At 25.8% G+C, this 21230-nt stretch overlaps 1 protein-coding gene across 1 annotated transcript; it reads right to left on the reverse strand.

Moving 5' to 3' along the window:
• Positions 1-15503: 15503 nt before the first annotated feature.
• On the reverse strand, positions 15504-20166 carry LOC112600597 (isocitrate dehydrogenase [NADP] cytoplasmic-like). The gene is made up of 11 exons (XM_025347906.1): positions 19779-20166; positions 18211-18329; positions 17988-18132; positions 17729-17928; positions 16977-17111; positions 16801-16904; positions 16580-16737; positions 16421-16514; positions 16251-16361; positions 16019-16189; positions 15504-15796 (listed from the first exon to the last, which is right to left on the reverse strand). Exons 1-11 carry the CDS (start codon positions 19846-19848, stop codon positions 15757-15759), a joined length of 1347 nt encoding a protein of 448 aa, XP_025203691.1. The 5' UTR covers positions 19849-20166; the 3' UTR covers positions 15504-15756.
• Between the last annotated feature and the right edge of the window lie 1064 nt (positions 20167-21230).

Here is a 21230-nt window from a genome sequence, read left to right on the forward strand (position 1 = left end):
CACTTAATATTTAAGAGCACCACTATAGTTAGAATTATTTAGTAAGCATTATAAATATATAATACGTAATATATACATGTATTACAACCACTAATCTCTTGCAATTATTTAATAGTATATACTCTATTAATATTTAAATCATAACATTTACTTACAGTAATATTTACTAATACTTTTTTTTCATAATATGAACAATGAATATACAATTCCGATAAACATTACCTCGCCTAATAACCTTTGAACGTTTATTTTCTTTTAATTTCATTTTATACCGATTGATATGAATGGAAAATCTAAAGAAGTGATTTAAAAATAAATTTGTTTTACTCGTATTATAAAAATGTAACACCGATAACAGATTATAATATTATAATAATATACTACTAACGATGGCAATGTCTATATACATATTGGGCAGGTAATTTATAATTCATTTTAGTATTATATTATTACCCGGTAGTTTATTATATAGGGCATTGACTTCTAATTAGTGTTTTTATAAACATTTTAATGAACTCCAGTTTTAATTGAATGAATAGATCTTAAAATTAATATTAAGTACTGTAATATATTATAATAAATTTTAATTTGTCATAATAATGAATAATATTATTGTATGAAAAAACAAATATTATAAAAGAATTCCATGTAATAATATTATCTGGATGTTTGTATTTAATTTAAGCTATATTGGCGTAACCTGATCTAAAAAGGTATAACATTTTTATCTACTTTAAGCCTGTTGAATTGAATATTAACTATAAATTATTAATTTCAAAAACCAGATAAAAGGAGTAATTATATAATTTCTATGAATGTATTATTCTCACCAGTTCTGCAATCTACACATCATTGATACGTTAAGGCAATTATTATGTATTGTTGTTTTAATTCTAAAATAAAATAAATTCACTATAATATTGAGTGCGTTTAAACAAAATTCATTTACTAAAAATCAAAGACCCTAATATGTACCTAAGATTGTTAAATTATTTAAAAACTATTGAAACATCTTTTAATACAATGATAACAACTTAAGGTCTTCGTAGAATATATATTAAAAATGTAATGTAATAAATTTGATTATGTATACTATTTAATTAAATCAAAAATAAATTTCCAAATTAATTGGTTTATTATAGATTGAGAATTATATATTATAAATAATATACAATACCCTAGTCGCTAATAATAGTTGTTTTTTCATCTCACTCGATTTAACATTTTAAAAGTTATGTAACAAGTGAATTGTTCGGAAGAAATAACTATATGCATCATATAATATTATATTATATTTTTTTATTTTAATATAGGTGAATTGTAATATTAAAGATCAGTATAAATATAGATAAATCTGTATAAATATTTTTTTAAACCAATCATTGATATTACACATTTAAAATATTTATAAAATTTAAAATAGTTGTACTTACTTATTATTTAAAAAATTTTTAGTAAAATGTTAATTAATAATGTTTTTTTTTTTTAATTTTTAAATTTATTCTAATAAAATGCATAATACATAATATACATTTTATTTTATTACACATTTTGATTAACGATCAGTAAGCTAATGTATAATGTAATGTGATTATATTTATTTTTATTTGCAAGCCCAAACTGATGATTTTGTTTGAACCCATATATGGTAAACTCAGAAAGTTTGCAACAATAACAGTAGTAAGATCTATCAATGAGCACCAATTAATTGACTTTCTATCGATTTTATAAAATCCTAGTATGAATTTCTTGGAAACTAACAGATTAGAAAACGATACCGATCACAATATTTTATAAAACAAATTTATTTTTTACCACTTCGTATATGGGAAAGACGACTTATATAAGTTGTACCGAACAAACACATATAATAATCATTTAAGTAATAAGGTATAAGAGGTACCCTGTGTATCCATTTCATAAATTATTGTGATCGTTATTGCTATCTATATTATATTAAAGTGAAATCCATAAATAAACTTTTTACTTTTTGTTTACAGATCCACCGCATTATTTTTTTTTTTTAGTAAGTACATCAAAATTTAATTTTTTTTTTTAACTTCCATTTTAGATTTTTGAAAAAACTATTTATTGAGTGTTTATGCATAAGAATAAAACAAATCGGCGATTAAAATTATATCTAACGATCATATTTACTTCCTGGTTTGTATATAATAAGTAACTACGTTTAGTTAATAAAATGTGATTCATAACCAATAATTAACTGTGTGATATATAAATCAATAAAATAATGAATGTGTCCGAAACGACCTTACTATAGAACGGTAATCACGTCCCCAGATACAAGTATACATAATAATAACATGAATAACAACACTGCATTTAGTCTGAAATATTATGTATAATATTTTATATGATGATAATATATTGATATTTGATAGAGTATAAACTACAGGTAAACTATGATATACGTTGTCCAAAATAATAGTATTATTTTACTTAATTTTGTTTCGATGAACTAATAAAAGTTGACCATATCGGTCCAAGAAAGAGCGTTGAATGTGTAAACAAATAAATATATCGTTAAATAATTTTTTTTATGTACAACCAACTGCTGCTACGGTGATAATCGTAGTGGCGGCGAAAGTCACGACGGACACAATGGGAAATGGCCATAATAATAGAATAATAGGTATTCTGTATACAGTCGGTAAAGTAAGAACACAATAAAAAACTATAAACTCCGCGTTTTCAGAAATTAAAATTGCCGCTGGTTTGCCTTCGTTTCGTGAATCACAATCTGTAGTCTCTGTAGCGTGTATTATATTATAATACCTAGACGGTAGGTAGGTAATAGGTATACACTTACACTACTATATGCATATTATATTTACTAGTTTACTGTTTAATACGTTGGGCAACGAGTTGAGATTTCTAACACGTAGCAGAATGTTTCGAACGGATAAATTAATTAATTAAACGCTATTTTGAATTAAACTGGATTTATTTTCCATCTCGCCGGTAGACGTGTACAATATGCAACACAACTTGCATTGTTTAAAACTATTAAAATGTCTAAAATGTCATAGACAATTATTTTGTCAATTTATTTTACATCAAAATTTGCCAGTACATAATAATATGGTCGAAGCGAGGATGGGGCTGGGGAAGCGAGTTCCTCCCCTGCGATTTTAACTATAAACTATACATAAATTCTATTTCTTATACCAAACGCGTATGTTTTACTATAAAATCGAAAAAACAAAAAAAAGGTTATCAACTGCCTCCCTTGATTAAAATCCTAGCTACGTCCATGTATAATAATATTGATTCGTGTAGTATTGTCAATTATTTTTCTTCGATTATAATATTTTTACCAGAACTAATAGATTATATGGTTAGCACTAAGCGTTTATATGTTAATATAAATAAATATAATTATTTTATCAGTAAAATCGTTAAGATTTTAGTGGAGAGTATGCTTCTCTCTCTGTCTAATACACTTAAACATGACATAGTCAATTTACATACAGCCGATATAAATAGAATAATAGAAACAATAAAATAATTAGTAATTGAAACATTTTATCAATTTATGTTTAATATTAGTCACCAAAATACAGTAAAAGTATACTAGCTGTAATACCTACCTGATGATCCTACTGTAAAAATCTAGTTAAAACTAATATATTAATTGTGTATAATATTTTAATGAAGAAATAAAATATTAGTACATTTAAATTAAATATATTCATATAGTCAGTATTTAATTAAACCTAATTGATATTCGATTAATAAATATGTATATTGTGTAAAATAGATTAGTTCGTAAAACGATTGTTTGAACATAACAGTTTCCATATATACATACATCGGATATTGTATTAATTGTATGAAATGTTTTCGTATGGTTAATAGAATTTAATTTGTTAGTCGATTTCAATGAATAAACAACCATCACTGTTAGACTGACGTAACATGCCAAAAAAAAAAAAAAAAACCAGAAGGGTATAAACTATAAAGAATTCTCATTGTAAATGAATGTTTTATATTAGAACAACGGCTCCGTTCGTGTTATGTTTTCACAGTAAACACTATAGTATATTATAATATAATAGTCAATAGAATATAAAAACGATACTTATGTACTTGATTACAGTGTTTGATATTTTTCTTACGAAAATCAGAAATTAACCCTATGTATCACGAGAATTAATAGAAAACTGATAAAGACAACAATAAGGTATTCTAGTATAAATTTGTACTGAATATCATAATTTATACACTAAAACTAATAACTAAAAACCATAAGTTAAAAATACTATAATTTTATACGTTAATCGTTAATATAAAATTAAATATACTTATAAATATATTTCAAACCGGTATAGGTATCTATAAATGTATAATTGATTAACAAATCTTAAACTTAAATTTTAAGCGTTTTTGTGTTATAAATTATCATAAATAAATATGTTATATAGTCATAAATATGACTATATAACATAGAATTGAAATAATTTATAATAATAATATGCTCATTATATTTTATTATTATTTTATTTAAGTATAGAAAACAATCATTTTACTAAATTTAAGAAGTATTACACTGATTAGATAATACGTTTAAGTATCACTTGTCTATAAAGTTACATTGATTTTCCTTTCACTTTAATTGTGAATCATGCCCCCGTTTCGTTAACACGTTGAGCGCCAAAGGTTTTTCTACTAAGTTATTTAATTTTGCCTCAAGACTCATAATTGGATCTCAACAAACTACAAAAAAATATGTTGTGAGACCAAAATATGGGTCTCATAATAATATCATTGTGTTTGGAAGGCGATTATTAGTTCAAGCTTGTCCCAGTCAACAAAAATCATTGTTGAACTATAAAATCAAAATCTATTCATGACCAATTGACATGAGTACTTACAATAATATTTATTATTAGGGTTAGGATGTTTATGACTTTTACATATTTTTTCTTTTAGTCGTACACATTGCAAACACAGTAATAAATTCATTTTGTATGGCATACGAGTAGAATCAGATATATTCAATTTTATTTTGCATATTTTTGCATATTTAGGAATTTTTATCAATAGATGCAAATTCTACCAAAAAATTGTAAATAAATGCATATTTTGTACAAAAAATAACTTAAATATAATATAAACATCAATATTTACCTATAGATTGGCATTGTTGGTTTCATAACTAATGAAAACGAGAAAAACGTGTAGTTTAAATTATTAACTTATCTTATTATTACTTATTTATCTTTACTATAATTATATGTTTATTAATCAATATAATCATGTTTATGAACGATGATCGCGATATTTTTTTTATATCGCGATCATGAAAAAAAATATAGTGTAGTGATGCCTATATTTTTAATTTCAAAAATCTCATATTTGTATGTATTTGTATTTAAGTCTAAAGTTATAAGAATAGTATTGTAAATTGATTAGGAATAGATTTTGGATTATTACCTAATAAACTAATTTTAAAAAGACATTTAATTTTTTTTTTAAAGACATATTTTGATATTTATTGTGCATATTTGCATGTATTTTTTAGTGTTTTTAAGGTCATAAACATCCTAACCCTATTTATTATTGGTTGAGAAGGTTTTTATTTATTTACTCCACGACGACTCTAAACAAACGTTAAATTTTTACTAAACAAGTAATATTGTATTAAGGTGATTTTTTTAAAGATAGATGTTTATCTTATCAAAAAGTATAAACATTTTAGAAAATATATTTTTTTTTACATAAGTCCGTGGAATCATTTTGTAACCGACAACGTTGTTTTTGATTTGGAAAAATGCCATGCTAATATTCAACAAAAGTAAAAATTCGACATTATTTTCCATAAAATATCATTTAAATTTTTATCAAATTCAAAATATATAATTTGGACGGTTTGTGTCAAATGTAAATAAAGGCCGCCAGCTCATTTATTGTTGCATAGCGAGCTGCGGCGACGGAGTTTTTGCGGAGACATTAACAACTTCATATATTGCAATTTATGAATCATTATTCATTATAAATAATTAAAATATTCCTGTGACCCGTTCACTTATAAATTATAAAACTTTTTTAGCTCCTATAACTTCCGAGCCCTACAGTAATGATATTAAATATTATAAACCTTTTAAATGGCACATATAAAGAATGTGGTGGTCTATATATAGGGCACTTGCTCATTTTTTCTACTTCGCCCGTCAATTAGCACGGCTGCGCTTAGAACGAGTAAAAGTCAAAACTATCCTAAAGTATTGAATATACCAACTATACATAATATATTATAATAATGTCATGTAAAGGGGACTCGAGTGACGAGCTGTCTGTGAATTGTGATATGCTGTAACTACTTGCATCCATATGGTGTACAGTTGTAATAATAATATAAACACAAATCACAATGCACGTATAAACCGCAGATAGTTTGGACAGTTCACACGGGCGTTAAGTTTTTTTTTAGTCAGTGGAATCTGCGGATATATTATGGCCTTACCAAGTCCGTGTGAACAAAAACACTTCCACTCGCTGTGTATAATCGTTCATCAACGGCTTGCCGACCACATGCGTCATCAACGCGCCGTACGATATATTTTATAGTTTTCTTTGGTTAATATTTAGTCAACGTATGTCTTAGTATAGATATATTTATATAATATAGGTAATGTTCGTTGATGATACTCGAGTAAGAAAATTACATAAGTACCTGTAATATGAATTGATTGAACCTGTATTAGGTTTACCTGTATACTCCATTTGAAAATATCCTTCACCCTAAATAAATATTGTAATTATTTATCGCCAGATTGTGATTTTTTGTCAAGAGGAAAATATAATATAAATAGGTAATGATCGAACATGTTGCATGACTATAACAAGTTTTGAGTCTTTGCATTTAAAATAGTAAATACAAATAGACATAATAAACACGCTTTGACAAATAATATAAGTAACACCGACAATTGACAAAAAGTTTCCCAAATTAGTAGGATCGATGGCCAATTGTCAGTGCATTTTTTGAAAATGGTTTTTTAATTATTAATAACCTTAACCAAAATAGTTCTTTTTAGCACCAACAAATACCTCTATATCCGACTTATTATTTAAGTCTGCCAAAAGAGTTTACAGTATTGAAACAGCCACTTATAAGAGTGATAATTTCTAGATAATACCGTATAGCTTAGCTCACATTGTATTTGTATACCTATCCATCTCATTCACCACTATTTAGTATTAGAATTTAGCATCACACTGAAGCTATTTGCGGGCAAGATTGAGACCGTCATCTGCGCTGTTAAATAATTTGAGTATCGTCAGCGAGAATCCATCACACTCACTAACTCAACCTTTTTTTATACATAATACATATATATATAACTTAATAACTTAAATACTGAACTTTATAGCACATACTATAGTTATTACCATAGACTGTGTTACCATGGAGTTATATTTATTTATTAGACAGAATGTTACACAAGCATTGCACTGACTCTGGAAATATTTAAAATTAAATTATTATGTAAATAACAGTAATTTTATTTCTTTGACTTTTCAATAAAATAATTTAAATTTGTAACTTGTAAGTAATTTTTCTGTTAATTTGGTGGTTTCAATCGTAAAAGTGTATAACTTCTTTTTTACCTACAGAAGTGTAGGAATTTTCATAATAATATAGCATGTTGTACTAAAAATCCATTGAAATTAACCATAATTATGAAATAATTCGATAATATATTATATATATATAATATATATATTCAATAAATCTAACACAAAAAGTACATTGTACATTAAAAATATAATAATTAATATTATTATTCTGTTATTATTTATAAATTCTTACTTTTTTAATTTGTTCAAATATACTAATAACTAATAAGTTAGGCACTGCAAAAATATTTTATAATTTGAGATCTGTTAATAAAATAATTATGTAATATAATTTATTTTTAATAGTATAGTTATATTATCTTTTATTCTATGCCGAAATAAAAACTATCAACAAACGTATGATTTCATTTAGTATTATTCAATATTTATTTATATTATTAGTTAATAGTTACTATCTATTTTATCAATGAATAACTTTCTGCATATTTCAAATACAATTAAATTAAATCTTTTTCAATTGACTCTCGTTGATTTTTTTTGGGGGGGCTCTATCTATGTATATTATATGCGACACAATATACACAATATACGTACTATACATTGTGCATAAATTAAGATTATATTAATTTATTGATTATAAAATAGGTCTTATAATTAATGTATAATGTCTACAGATTAAATAATTAATTATATAATATATAGCCATAAATAAGTTCAATGAATAATTAATGAAGATAATTACATACCTATAGGTATTTCTAAAGATATGTCGATAAGTTGTTTAAGTACCTACCTATACATCTAATCAATTGACTATTACTCAAAGGAAAATTAATAGCTATAAAATTAAAATTGTTTTGAAACAACATATCTTTTGTAAATTTAATTATATCTACTATACAATTTTTTTTTATAATTAATTAATAATTTGTAACTCCGCTCCCTGTTTGTTTTAATATAAGCTATATAGCTGAGTAGGAATCATGGCGTCATGACATATACATATATTACATAATATGTAGGTATATACTATATAGTATTTAAATTTTAAATAATACTTATTTAAAAAATTGTTGACGTGATATAACATTAATATAATATACCATAAATTATAATATATGAATAACTGAAATATTTTGGTCGCTACAATTATTGTCAATAATTCAATAGTGATGTTATATTCAATATTAAATAAAAAAATATTCACATTTTAAACTAAAATGTTTATTTTATACATCGTATAAAAAATTCCGAGATAAAATATTTATTAAAGTTTCATTTCTTTTTAAAATATCTAATATGTATAATAATATACTTATATATATATATATATACACATATTAATGTGTATAATAATAAACAATAATTTTCACGTTTTTTTAATGCACCTATAGACTACACCTATATATATTGTAATCAATGTAATCTCATATACCTATTGATAAATGCTAATCACGAGTTTTTATTTACAAATATTCCAAAATACGTGTGTATGACAAATGCGTACCTACCGACTTTCAACCAAAACGAGAATTAAACACTCAATCCTGAAATGTTTTTGCACACGCGTTGTATCACAGCGATTTCGTTTGACATTCTCTTAAACCGGTCACGTGAATCATTAGAGAATTCATTATATACAATTATTGATCGTTTTCCCGGTTGCTGCGAATTTATGACAGATTTATTGACAATTCAGTTTTACATCGTACCAATGCGGGATTTAGCCTCGGTGCATATTAATATATTAAACGATTTAAATCTTTACCGTTAACACATAATTTTACGCGTCAAGCAAATATCTGATATACCTAGGTAGGTATATCATACATAACGTCCATGACGGGACGACTGATGACTGATGGCATGACAAATTGACGTATACCTACTCGCGTTTCATCGGCCCACCCACATCGCATTCTCACTGTATTGTTTTCGTTGTTAATATTTAGTAGCTGTATGTACCAATACGTGCACTTGAATTTACATACGATGGAAATCACAATTTGTACGAATTAAATTTTGTTAAACTTCGACAAACCCTTATTAAATATATTGATGTTTTACAGCCGTACAGAAAATATAGTATTATATTTATATGCATCCAATACTATTCATATTATATTAAATACATAACATAGATATGCAATTTGTACAAATATAATATTATAACAACTAGTCACAACACTTTTAATTTAACGTTACGTTTCTGATTAATGCTTGATAAATTGTTCAAAAAAATATCATAAGCTTCGTATGCGAAGACCTGTGAAAGTATATCCTAAGTATATATAATAATTTTCCTTCTGCAACTATGAACAATGAACACAATTATTTGTTATTTAGTCATTATAAGTCAAAATATAATAAATACATTTTAATTACGTATAAGTTTAATGTATACGTGGGTACTTGTTACGTATTATACCTATAAGATTAATTGATTTCGTTGACGATAATTATTTAATAATAGTGACAGCTAGTTCTTTAAAAAAATGTCATGATAAACCAATTCTGCACAGGATAAACAAACAACACAGAGAAACATTATATAATTTTATTTTATGGTTTTTATTATATTCATTTTGACAAAAAACATACAAAGACGGATAAAAAATATACATCCAAATGTTGTATATTTGTATCATTCAAATTAACTTGATATACCTACGTATTCTTGGATGCTTTTATTGTTTTCGTTCACCGCCCAATATAGTTTTATGTTATGAAATGTGTTGGCATTTTACACAGCTTAATGCATAATTAAAACTAAATACGGATTTTCCGCAATGGACATGGGCCAATATCAATATTAAATTATATTACCACGTGATGACCATCAGAACGAATTCTTTGCCAAATTTAAACGCAAATATTAACAGCAGACAATAGTTTTACATTTTTATGACTATAGAAGTAAGTAGGTACTGGTTTAGACTTAGACAAGTACCTACAATGACTAGTCTATAGTAATTTAACAAATGCCCCCCACACTTTTACAAATTGTTAATCGCATTTCATAAATTCTAATCATTTTTTTTTTTTTTAAGTGTTTTAAGTCATTTAATACCTAAAAATTTAAAATATTAATAGATTTACCCCCCTAAAAGTTGTTACGTTTATCAAAAAAAGAATATCAATTCAACATACGGTTAATTTCACATACACTCGTAAAAATTGTTAAAAATAATTACCTAACTTAAACTCCTAAAAAACGTTAAAATCAAATCTCCATCAAATTCATTTATAAATAAAAACATTTTATAGTAATAAGCTATAAATTACAAACCTAAAACCATGTTCTTTTATTTGTTCAATTATAATGAAATGTTAACAATTAATAAAAAAATGTTTTAAAAAATTACTACATTATTTTTATATTATGGTCCCATATTTAAGTGCGTTTATAACTTGTTTAACTATTTTTTTTCTTTTTAATGCTATAGAACAATATATTAAGTAAAAAAAAAAGAAAATTAAAAGTAACCTTTATTCTACCCAAATAAGTTTAAAATTAACCTAAAATTTAACTGTTTAAAATATTACTCAAAAATATCACATTATCTAGTACATAATATTAGTACTATGGATTTACCATTTAGCCTAGTTAGGTAAGTAGGTACCTACCTATAATATGTTATTATATTAATATGTATAGGAATATAAACTGTATAATATGTACCAGGGATACGAATGTGTGAGTAGCTTTTAACAACTATATTCTACAATAATATGTACTTAATAACGAATATTATTATGCTCATTAGAACCAATGACGTGAGAATATGATATAGATATATATTTATATAGACATCATAGGGGCGTGCACCGTCATCGTACGTTACGTGAGTCGTGCATCCATGCCTCGTGTTTCGTGTTTATATACTACTAATGCGTATTTAATATGTGTTTGTATAAATTGTGATAAGCCGATATAGAGCTTTAATATTTTTCAATTATTAACGAGTGATGACAATGGCCAAGGGGATCGTCCAACCGCAATGATAGCATTATCGTTATTGTTATTATTATAACGGTCGAACTGCGTATTTCGCATATGATTTTATTTTCCGTTCGTAAACTTTCTTGAACAAAACATCAACTGAGTAATCAAAAAGTGGTAAGTTACTATACGGCCAAATATTTATTTTATATACTTTCGTCATAATATTATGTGTATTATTATACGCTATAGCAGTATAGCCTATAACTATTGTACAACAATTAATATATCGAACTTGATCGTCTCACACCACCCAAACTCAAAATCAATTGTTGTTTTGAAAAGCTTCGGGTTATAGTGCACATTTCAACCTCATCATAATTTATTCAACATGCCCCGGAGCGCAATTTCAATGAAAAACTGTAACAGTGAAACGTGCCGAAGCAGTTCAAATTTTTCCAAATCCAAATTAGCTTACCATCCGGCCTTGCCACCAATTCCGGATCAGATATGCGCCTAAAGTCAATGATTTTATTAATGTTTTTGTGGAGTTGCTGTCAAGTAGTGTCCGCACACTGAATTTTTTTTTTCTAACACGCGATGTGCACATACATCACGTAGTAGGTACTTACGCCAACAGTCATTTAGTTATGATCTACCACATACTCGTATTAATTAAGTCGACACGGTTAACCTGAAAAAGAAAAAAAAGATAATACGATTCTTCAATATCTAATTGATACAATGTATAAAGATACTTGACGCTCAAGGCAATTGCCTACGGTGCCAAATGACTAATCCAGCCTTCCTATCACCATCCGCAGTTTGATATTTACATCCCACAAATTTGATACGCCAATACCAACATTTTAAATATTATTTAGATAGGCAAAATTTTCTTTACTTTTACACTTGCTGTCCAATATCTGCAGACACATTTTCGATCTACATATTCGGCCCGCCACTGTGCACTGGTATATCCATTATAATAAGTACCTAGCATTTACCGAGGTGATATATTATAGATAGGTAATGGGACCATAGCCGATATGAACAAGACACAATGTATGTCACGTGAAAATGCAAATTTACTATTCAAGCAGTGCTCGCAGACAACATTCACTGTAAACCCATACGTATTCCTATAAGTACCTACGCATTATATACGCGAACAACACTTGTGTTATCATAATATGCGGTCAAACACTCGTATTGTATATTATAGGTAATAGCTGGTAGGTACATCGTTCACGTGTATGTATAATATACGCTTTGTAGAATATAATACAATGCCTAATGTAATATTATAGTATATAGTAGGTTAACGCGTCGGTAGGTATGATTGATGCACCGTAGACGCTACGAATACGTACCTAAACAATGAATATACAGGGTGATTATTTTAAGTGTCGATAATCATCATTCCGAACACTATAAACGTTTTTGAAAGTATAATTACATTTTTTTTCAAAGTTGTATTTTGCTTTTTGAATGACAACACGCATTTTTAATTGTGTATAATATCTAGGCGAAATATTTTCTGAGAATGAATGTGAAAATAAAATTTTGTGTGAGTAATCGGTCTGCTGTACAGTATTTTCGGTATACCTCTTCGTTGAGTGGGTCACGGGTCACTGTTATAGATATGTTAACTTTGAGTTTAATGACTAATCATTAAATATACGAAAGACGATTCCTAGTGGAAGCGACCTGTCAGCCTATGTTACTAAGTATATTATGTTTATTTAAGTATTAGTAATATAGAAGGTTAAACAATTTTTGACGAAATAAAGTATTTCTCATATTATTAATTACTATAATAGCGTAGGATATAATGTGTTCTACAATATTAAGTATTATATTTTATAGACGCTCGACATTGAGCTATTGTATTGATTAAAAGACAACTAGTGAAGTATGAACTGGACTATTATGGTCACGACATACTTATTTTTTTTTAAGAAAATTGATTTTGGTTATTTGGTTTAGTTTCATAAATACTAATCCTACTATATCTTATCTAACTTGTTTGTCTATAAATTAAATAAAAAAAATTAATATTTTTTAAATCACAAATACAAAAAATTTTCAATTTAACTTAAAAGTTTTACAGTTTAGATATATACAGTATACATTTCATAAGAACTATCAAATTATTTAATAACAATTACTACTTTATATAATATGAGTATTTCTAAAATTTCGTTGTTGGTATTTTGTATCGATTATAATAAACTTTTGTTTTAATACAATTTAAAAAATGGATGGATTGTAAAATGTAAAGATGTCTGTTAGGACATACTATCCTAATATTATAACTTTTAAATAAGTGATAGTAAATCAAATTAAATAAACGTATTTTGAATTAGAATTATTAAAATTACTTTTTAAATTAATTTACATGGTATTATGATATTGGTGAAGTACGTCATATAAAACGATGAGATATTTGGATGCATTGTTTAAGTTGGCTTTTATAATTTTTAAAAAGTTCAACCCCCCCCCCCCCCAAAAAAAAAAAACGGGATTGGTTAAATAATTTATAACCACTTTAATTTCTTTTAAATACTATAGTCTCTTTTTATTAAGATTTCAATTTATGTGGCTGTAAATCTATAATATTTGTATGCAATAATATTGTATTTAAAGGTATTTTTTAATTTGTATATATCGACTATTAAGTATGTCAACGTAGGAAAAGTAATTGAACATTAAGTGTGTGTAAAATCATTATTGTCATAACAAAGTGCCACCCATCATTATTTATTACCATGATAATAGTTTAATGAATATCTAAGAATTAAACTTACTAAAATTTGACTTAAATCATAAATCAATAATTAATTTGTTTATTAAATTATCATATTATAAAATATGTCCTTCACTAGTTACTATATTCAATAATGTTTAATTTACTTTTCAATGTGAATTATTTCTCAAAGAAAATATTTGAATTAAATTATTTAATTTGTAAGACATAAAAAAATCATTATTATTTTTTTAATTAATTCTCAGAAGAAATTTATAAACTTTAAGAGTATATAATTACACTTAAGATATAAATAAATTTTTATATGTGTCGCACATAGTAGTTGTTAGGTCTGTATGCAACTGCATGACTTTAAAACTTATCTCAATAAATGTAAATAAGATAAATGTAAATTATAAACAAATAAATATATATATATTTTTCATCAAATAACAATCTAAACAACATTTTATGGCTTAAATTCATATAAATTTCAACGGTATAAAAATTACTATCTTTATAAATTAAATTATTCAATAATATGATGTGTTTGTGAGACATCAAGTTCTACAATCTTTACAAAAATAAAATCTTTGAATACACATAATACAAAAGTAAAATACAAAAAATACATATTATGATACTCAAGCAAGACATAACAATGTTTTTTTCATAGTAGAATTAATTTTGAGCATTAAAATAAATTACAAAAATTATTATCAATAATAGTAACAAATAGAACTTCAATAGAATATTGTCACTAACAACAATGAGTCATTTAGCACTAAGCAGTAAATACATTTTAACATTACAATGATTAATATTAGAAGTACATGCCAAAAATATAAAGCATTTATTTCATTGGTTATATTTGAAAAATGTAACCATGTGGAATAGAGAATAAACTATTATTGAAATGTTATTGAACTTAGCGGGTATTGGTAAAGAATGAGTTTGTTTCTTGTGTGAATATCTGGTATAATCAGAATGTAGAGAATAGAAATATTATTTAATAAAAAAAGTTACTTTTACAATAATATATTTCACAAATTTTGTTTGTTGAATGTAAATAAAATTTCTATAATAAAACATAAAAGTATAAATTTTAACTAAATAATATATTCAATATATTAATTTGTATTTACTAATATAGTTTGTAAACATCATATAAATAATATGTAAGCAATAATAAATAAGTAATGACACATAGGTGAATTAAAGGAAAGCATAAAATCATATATATATATATATATCATAACAGATTATATAAAAATTCAAATGCAATGTTGGAAATAAAATAAGATATGAATTTTCAATTTTGATTTATTGTGTGCAAATTTGATCATAAAAGTGCAATTATTAAAATATAAATGTCACCTTATTCAAATAGATATTAAGTATAAAAAATATGTAAAATAGAATAATAATAAATTGTAATCGCAGCGAAAGGTCAGACTTGTCAAACTGCACCAATTGATGCAAACAGTTTTTTTGTATCCCTGTATACAGGAACAAATCATAGGGTTAAAAAGTGAATTTAAGAAGATTTTATAATTTATTATTTAAATTAAAAATATTCAATTTCAAACAAATGCAATTATTTAAGGTGCATGTATTATCAATGTCAAAATTTTAAATTTAATTTTACACGAATACTCTGAATAAATTGTCATACTATGATAGACATTAAATTGTATTTTCTGTCAATTTTATACTCTTACGGTTTCAGTTTAATGTCCAAATGTTCTTTCACACTATCCAAATACTCATTGGTATTCAAGTACATTCCTTCTTTAACATTTTTTAAGCCGTGTATACAAATTGCAAGATCTTTAGTCATATGGCCAGCATCAACACTTCCTACACAAGCTTCTTCCAATGTATCACAAAATCTATGAGATAATCAAATTAATATTAATTACTATTTAAAAAACTAATCTTTAAGAAATGTACTTGGTAAGTTCAGGAGTATTATCAAGCATTGCTCTGTGTTTAAGACCACGAGTCCAAGCATAAATTGAAGCAATCGGATTTGTTGATGTTAATTGTCCTTTTTGATGTTGTCTGAAAATAATTAAATATTTGTTAATATAATATATCATATTCAGCAGATATATATTAACCTGTAATGTCTGGTAACTGTTCCATGAGCAGCTTCAGATTCTAATGTCTTACCATCAGGACACACGAGAACTGAAGTCATAAGGCCCAAGGAACCTTTAAACAAATTATGGTGGTAAATAAATTAAAATCAAATTATTAAAAGTGCTGTTATCACCAACCATATCCCTGAGCAATAATATCGGACATGACATCTCCATCATAATTTTTACATGCCCATACAAAACCACCATCTCCTTTTAATGCTTGTGCTACCATATCATCAATCAATCGATGTTCATACCAAATCTTGGCTGCTTCAAATTGAGACTTGTAATTCCTTTAATAAAATAGTTAAATTATAGTTTAAATCATTCATAAATGTAAATTGTATCATACTAACCCTTCGAAAATCTCTTGAAAAATGTCTTTGAATCTTCCATCATACTTTTTAAGAATAGTATTTTTTGTAGATAAATAAAGCGGCCATTTTTTCGACAGAGCCACCTTTTTATAAACATTTTATAACACTAATAATAAACGATTGATAAAACGCAAATAAAATTTGTTTAAACAAACTTGAAAACTGGAGTGAGCAAATGAAGCTATTGAATCATCCAAATTATACATGGCCATTGCCACACCAGTAGATTTGAAATCAAACACTTTAAGCTTTTCTACTTGCCCTTTGTGATCGGTGAAAACTAATTCCAACTAGATAATCAAAAATAATTATGCTTGTTATTTTTAAACTTCACTTAAAGTAATTCAGCTATCTCTCAATATACAGTCTGCCACTGTTTTATATTATATTATAGCTATAAATATAGATATAATATGTGGTCTACCAATGGTTTATATTCTACTATAGCTGAGATATCCGCATGATTATGATTATTTATTATTTTAAACCGATTTTATCTTTATATTTATTATTTAAGATATAACAGAGTTAATGTTATAAAATTAATGATATTATAGATATTAGTAGAATCATTTGTAGTGTATTACCATGAATTTGACTAATATAATATTCTTAATATAATAATCAACTTTTTTTTAAATGCTTATAAAACAAAATTAAAGAATATTTTTAACTCCAGAATTATTAATAATAATTAAGTTCGCTTTTTTTTTAATCTTTAATGATAACAATATTTTTGTTTTATTAATTAATAATTTCATGTAAATTCATAAACATTTATTGTAGACTGCATATTATACATACTTTTATAACTGTTTTTTTATTAATAAGACAGCCAAAATCTAATTGTATGTGCATATATTGCATATTAGGAGATAGTGAATAATTTAAATTAGTAATTACTAACTTGACCAGGCCTAGTAACTAAATAATCAGTAGCTTTGTATTGATCACCATGTGCATGTCTGCCAATAACAATAGGTTTGGTCCAACCAGGGACCAGCCTAGGAATAGTTTTACATATAATTGGTTCTCTGAACACTGTTCCGCCAAGAATATTACGTATTGTACCATTAGGACTGAGCCACATTTTTTTCAATTTAAATTCTATAAAACACAATTAATAATGATGTAAAATATAATTAAAATATAAAACAATTGTATACCTTCAACGCGAGCTTCGTCTGGTGTAATTGTTGCACATTTAATACCCACGTTATATTTTAATGTGGCTTTTGCAGCATCTATAGTTACTTGATCATCAGTTGCATCTCTATTAGGTAGACCAAGATCGTAGTACAAGCAATCTAACTAAGAGTTTAAATGAATTACAAAAATTGGCATAGTTAAAAAAGAATAATTTTTTATAATAATCATTATAAAACAAACTTTGATATAAGGAAAAATGAGTGTTTCTTTTATTTTTTCCCACATAATTCTAGTCATTTCATCACCATCCATTTCAACAATAGGATTTTTAACCAAGATTCTTGTTGAAGCCGAGGCATCTAAAATTATGATATGAAAATAAAATTATATATGCAAGTACTACTTAATTTTATAAATTTTGAAAGAACTAATACATTTTATTTAATTAATAAAACAATATAGCATATTATTAAATAATTTTGTACTTATGTGATTTGTAAATCTAAAATTGTTCATATTAAATAGAAATTATACCTAATTATTTTTATCTTATCAAACATAATTTTTATCAGCTATTGTTAATTTTTAGAAGATATACTTATTTTTTCTGGATATTTCTCAAAATTGTCTACACTATTTTAAGAGGTTCCTCTGAAACATTGTTTAAAATAAAAATATTCATACTCAATTCTCAATTATTGCAATGTTATTAGCTATTAGTTAATAACTTATAAATATTAGAATATAAAGTACATATTATTATACTATTATAGTAACATATAGTATAAGTTAGATTATTTCAAGTGTATAAAAATAATTATTATCTATATCATTAGTAAAATAATAAATTGTGACCTATTTTTTCTATTCTTATGGTGAAGCAATAATGTACACTTTGTAACTTTTGATAATCACTTACTTATTACATGGAAATTAATTTCCGGGATTCATAAAAAAAACTAAAATTTTCTAAACTTAAAACTCTCTTTATAATACTTACATAGTTCTTAAAATCTATTCATCAGAAAAATAATGTTAACTTTATAGGTATTAATTAATTAATTTTAAAAAATATTCTAAGACTATTAGCAGAAGTTTATAATAATTTGTCTTTATTCTACAAATCAAGATAGTATTCATGATATTATGATTTATGACTATATTATAATCTATAAATCCAAAAAATTTAAAAAAATAAAAATAAATATATTGGGAAATTCTGATAATATTTATTATGATTTAAAAATATGTTTACTAATAATAATTATCAATTTAAACGGCAAAGCGTATTATAAAGAATAACATCAAAGGTTCATGTTGGTAAATCAAAGATTAAATAGGTGAGTAACAATGAATAAGAAAAAATTATAATTTTACTTCCATTCAAACATTTTACTAAACAACCTAATAATTCATCACTAGATATTTTAATTTTTATTTCTTTTAATTAAATACAAATTATTAAGATGTAAAATTACAATTTTATCACACACTTGGTTCATAGTTTAAAACTCTGGTTCACCAATTTTAATGCTTTAAAATGTAGTAAATAATTGAGCAATACCAAAATATTACCCATAACTTGCTTTATTATTAAAGTAGTTCAAAACAAATGTTTTTTTTTAAATAACCTCAACACCACAGCTAATGACAATAGGTACATTGGAAATATAAATCAGACAAATACACTTTGCAGTTAATGGTTGATTTGTATGGCCGATTACAATGTAATTTAATGATGAATGATACATCTCAGGTTAAAACGTTTAAATCGAATTTAAAAATTGTATATTTTGTTACAAACTTACAATTGCGGCTACGAGTCAGAGAAGTGGACTTGGCGAGTCCAGCGGTTAAACCCAGTAACTTCTTTGCCATGATTAGGATTGGTCAATTTGTATGATACAACGTAAACAAGTAGGTATTCTTAATTCTAATCTAGGATGATTAGAACAGGAAAAGTGCAAACGTACAGTACGAGACGAACGAATTGAACTGTAGATCGTGAACACGGAATGTTGATGTTGAACTGTCGAGTGTCGACTATCGGCGCTTCGGTGGCCGTGGCGGAAGTCAACAACTCGATACCTACTCCGAAACGGCGAAGTCTATTGTATACTTTATTATTTACCTACTAAGTACTTATTTTCTACGGCTAGTATTTAGTTCACTCAACACTCAACAGTTATAACTTATAATAGTTATATCATGATAATATTGTTATGGTTCGATCCGATGTCCTTGCGATAAACTATTAGTTTGATAACGAATGGTAGATATGACCAGTGTGACCTACTCGGTATGAGTGAAAATTGTTTTTCAAACGATAAATTACCTTCTTCATTTCAAAAAAATGATTTAGTATGATATTTTAACGTAAGTTGAAAAATAATTTTAGATAAGTACCTATTAAGTAATCGTGGTTAAAAATTTAAAAGATAAAAATTGATCGTCATCAATTGGGTAATCAATAATTCATCATAAGTTATAAATCATAATCATTAATCGTTTATCAGAAGGAAGTATAGACGTAAGTACAATATACAATTAAAAACACAACTGATAAAGATTGAATGAAGTTAAATTAATTAATGCCTATGTCTTCAACGTAATTAATTAAAATAAAAAAAATTAGTATACGTACCAGTGATGGTCAAATGATTGGTAACACTCGAATTGCCTCCCAAATTTAGGTCGGTAACATTTTTAGTTTTTTCACTCGAATTACCTTCGACTGTTTTTGGAAGCAATTCGAGCATACCCAAATGGTCTACACGAATAATTGTCTCTCATGGCATACTTAGATTATTAATTAATACGTCTATTTCTGTAGTTATATGTGTACTATTGATTACTATCGATTTTCGAAATGTTTAAAAACATTTTTAAAACATACAATATTTCATAGACCGTTTAATTTGTAGAATGTAACGATCTTGCCGATCATTGGTTATCAATCAAAGATTATTCCATCATCAGTTCAACATAGGTAGTCAGTTTCATTTGTGCAACCGTTACCATAAATAACACAGTTTTATAGAAATTAACGTTATTATCGCTATTGGCGAAAAGGACAAAACAATTTTAATTTGTGATGATTTTAAGTTAGGATTTAAAAAAAAAACTTAACTAATGTTAATTAAACGATGAACACCTAGATTGATTGATTATAATTCGGTTTTAGTGAGTTGTGGCCCAATCCCTAAATAACGTACGGTAGTTGCGGTTCGGACTTATGAGAAATATGTACGAATTACGAC

The sequence above is a fragment of the Melanaphis sacchari genome, unplaced genomic scaffold, assembly GCF_002803265.2.
Source record: "Melanaphis sacchari strain LSU unplaced genomic scaffold, SCAv2.0 Contig0_pilon_pilon, whole genome shotgun sequence".
NCBI lineage: Eukaryota > Metazoa > Arthropoda > Insecta > Hemiptera > Aphididae > Melanaphis > Melanaphis sacchari.

Bases quoted from the DNA above. Each gene is read 5' to 3' on its own strand.
- LOC112600597 (XM_025347906.1), bottom strand. From the start codon at position 19,848: ATGGCAAAGAAGTTACTGGGTTTAACCGCTGGACTCGCCAAGTCCACT. The intron at 17,929-17,987 runs GTATACAATTGT...TGTGTTTTATAG, and splicing joins AGACGAAGCTCGCGTTGAAG to AATTTAAATTGAAAAAAATG. The intron at 15,797-16,018 runs GTAAGAGTATAA...TCCTGTATACAG, and splicing joins TTGGACATTAAACTGAAACC to GGATACAAAAAAACTGTTTG.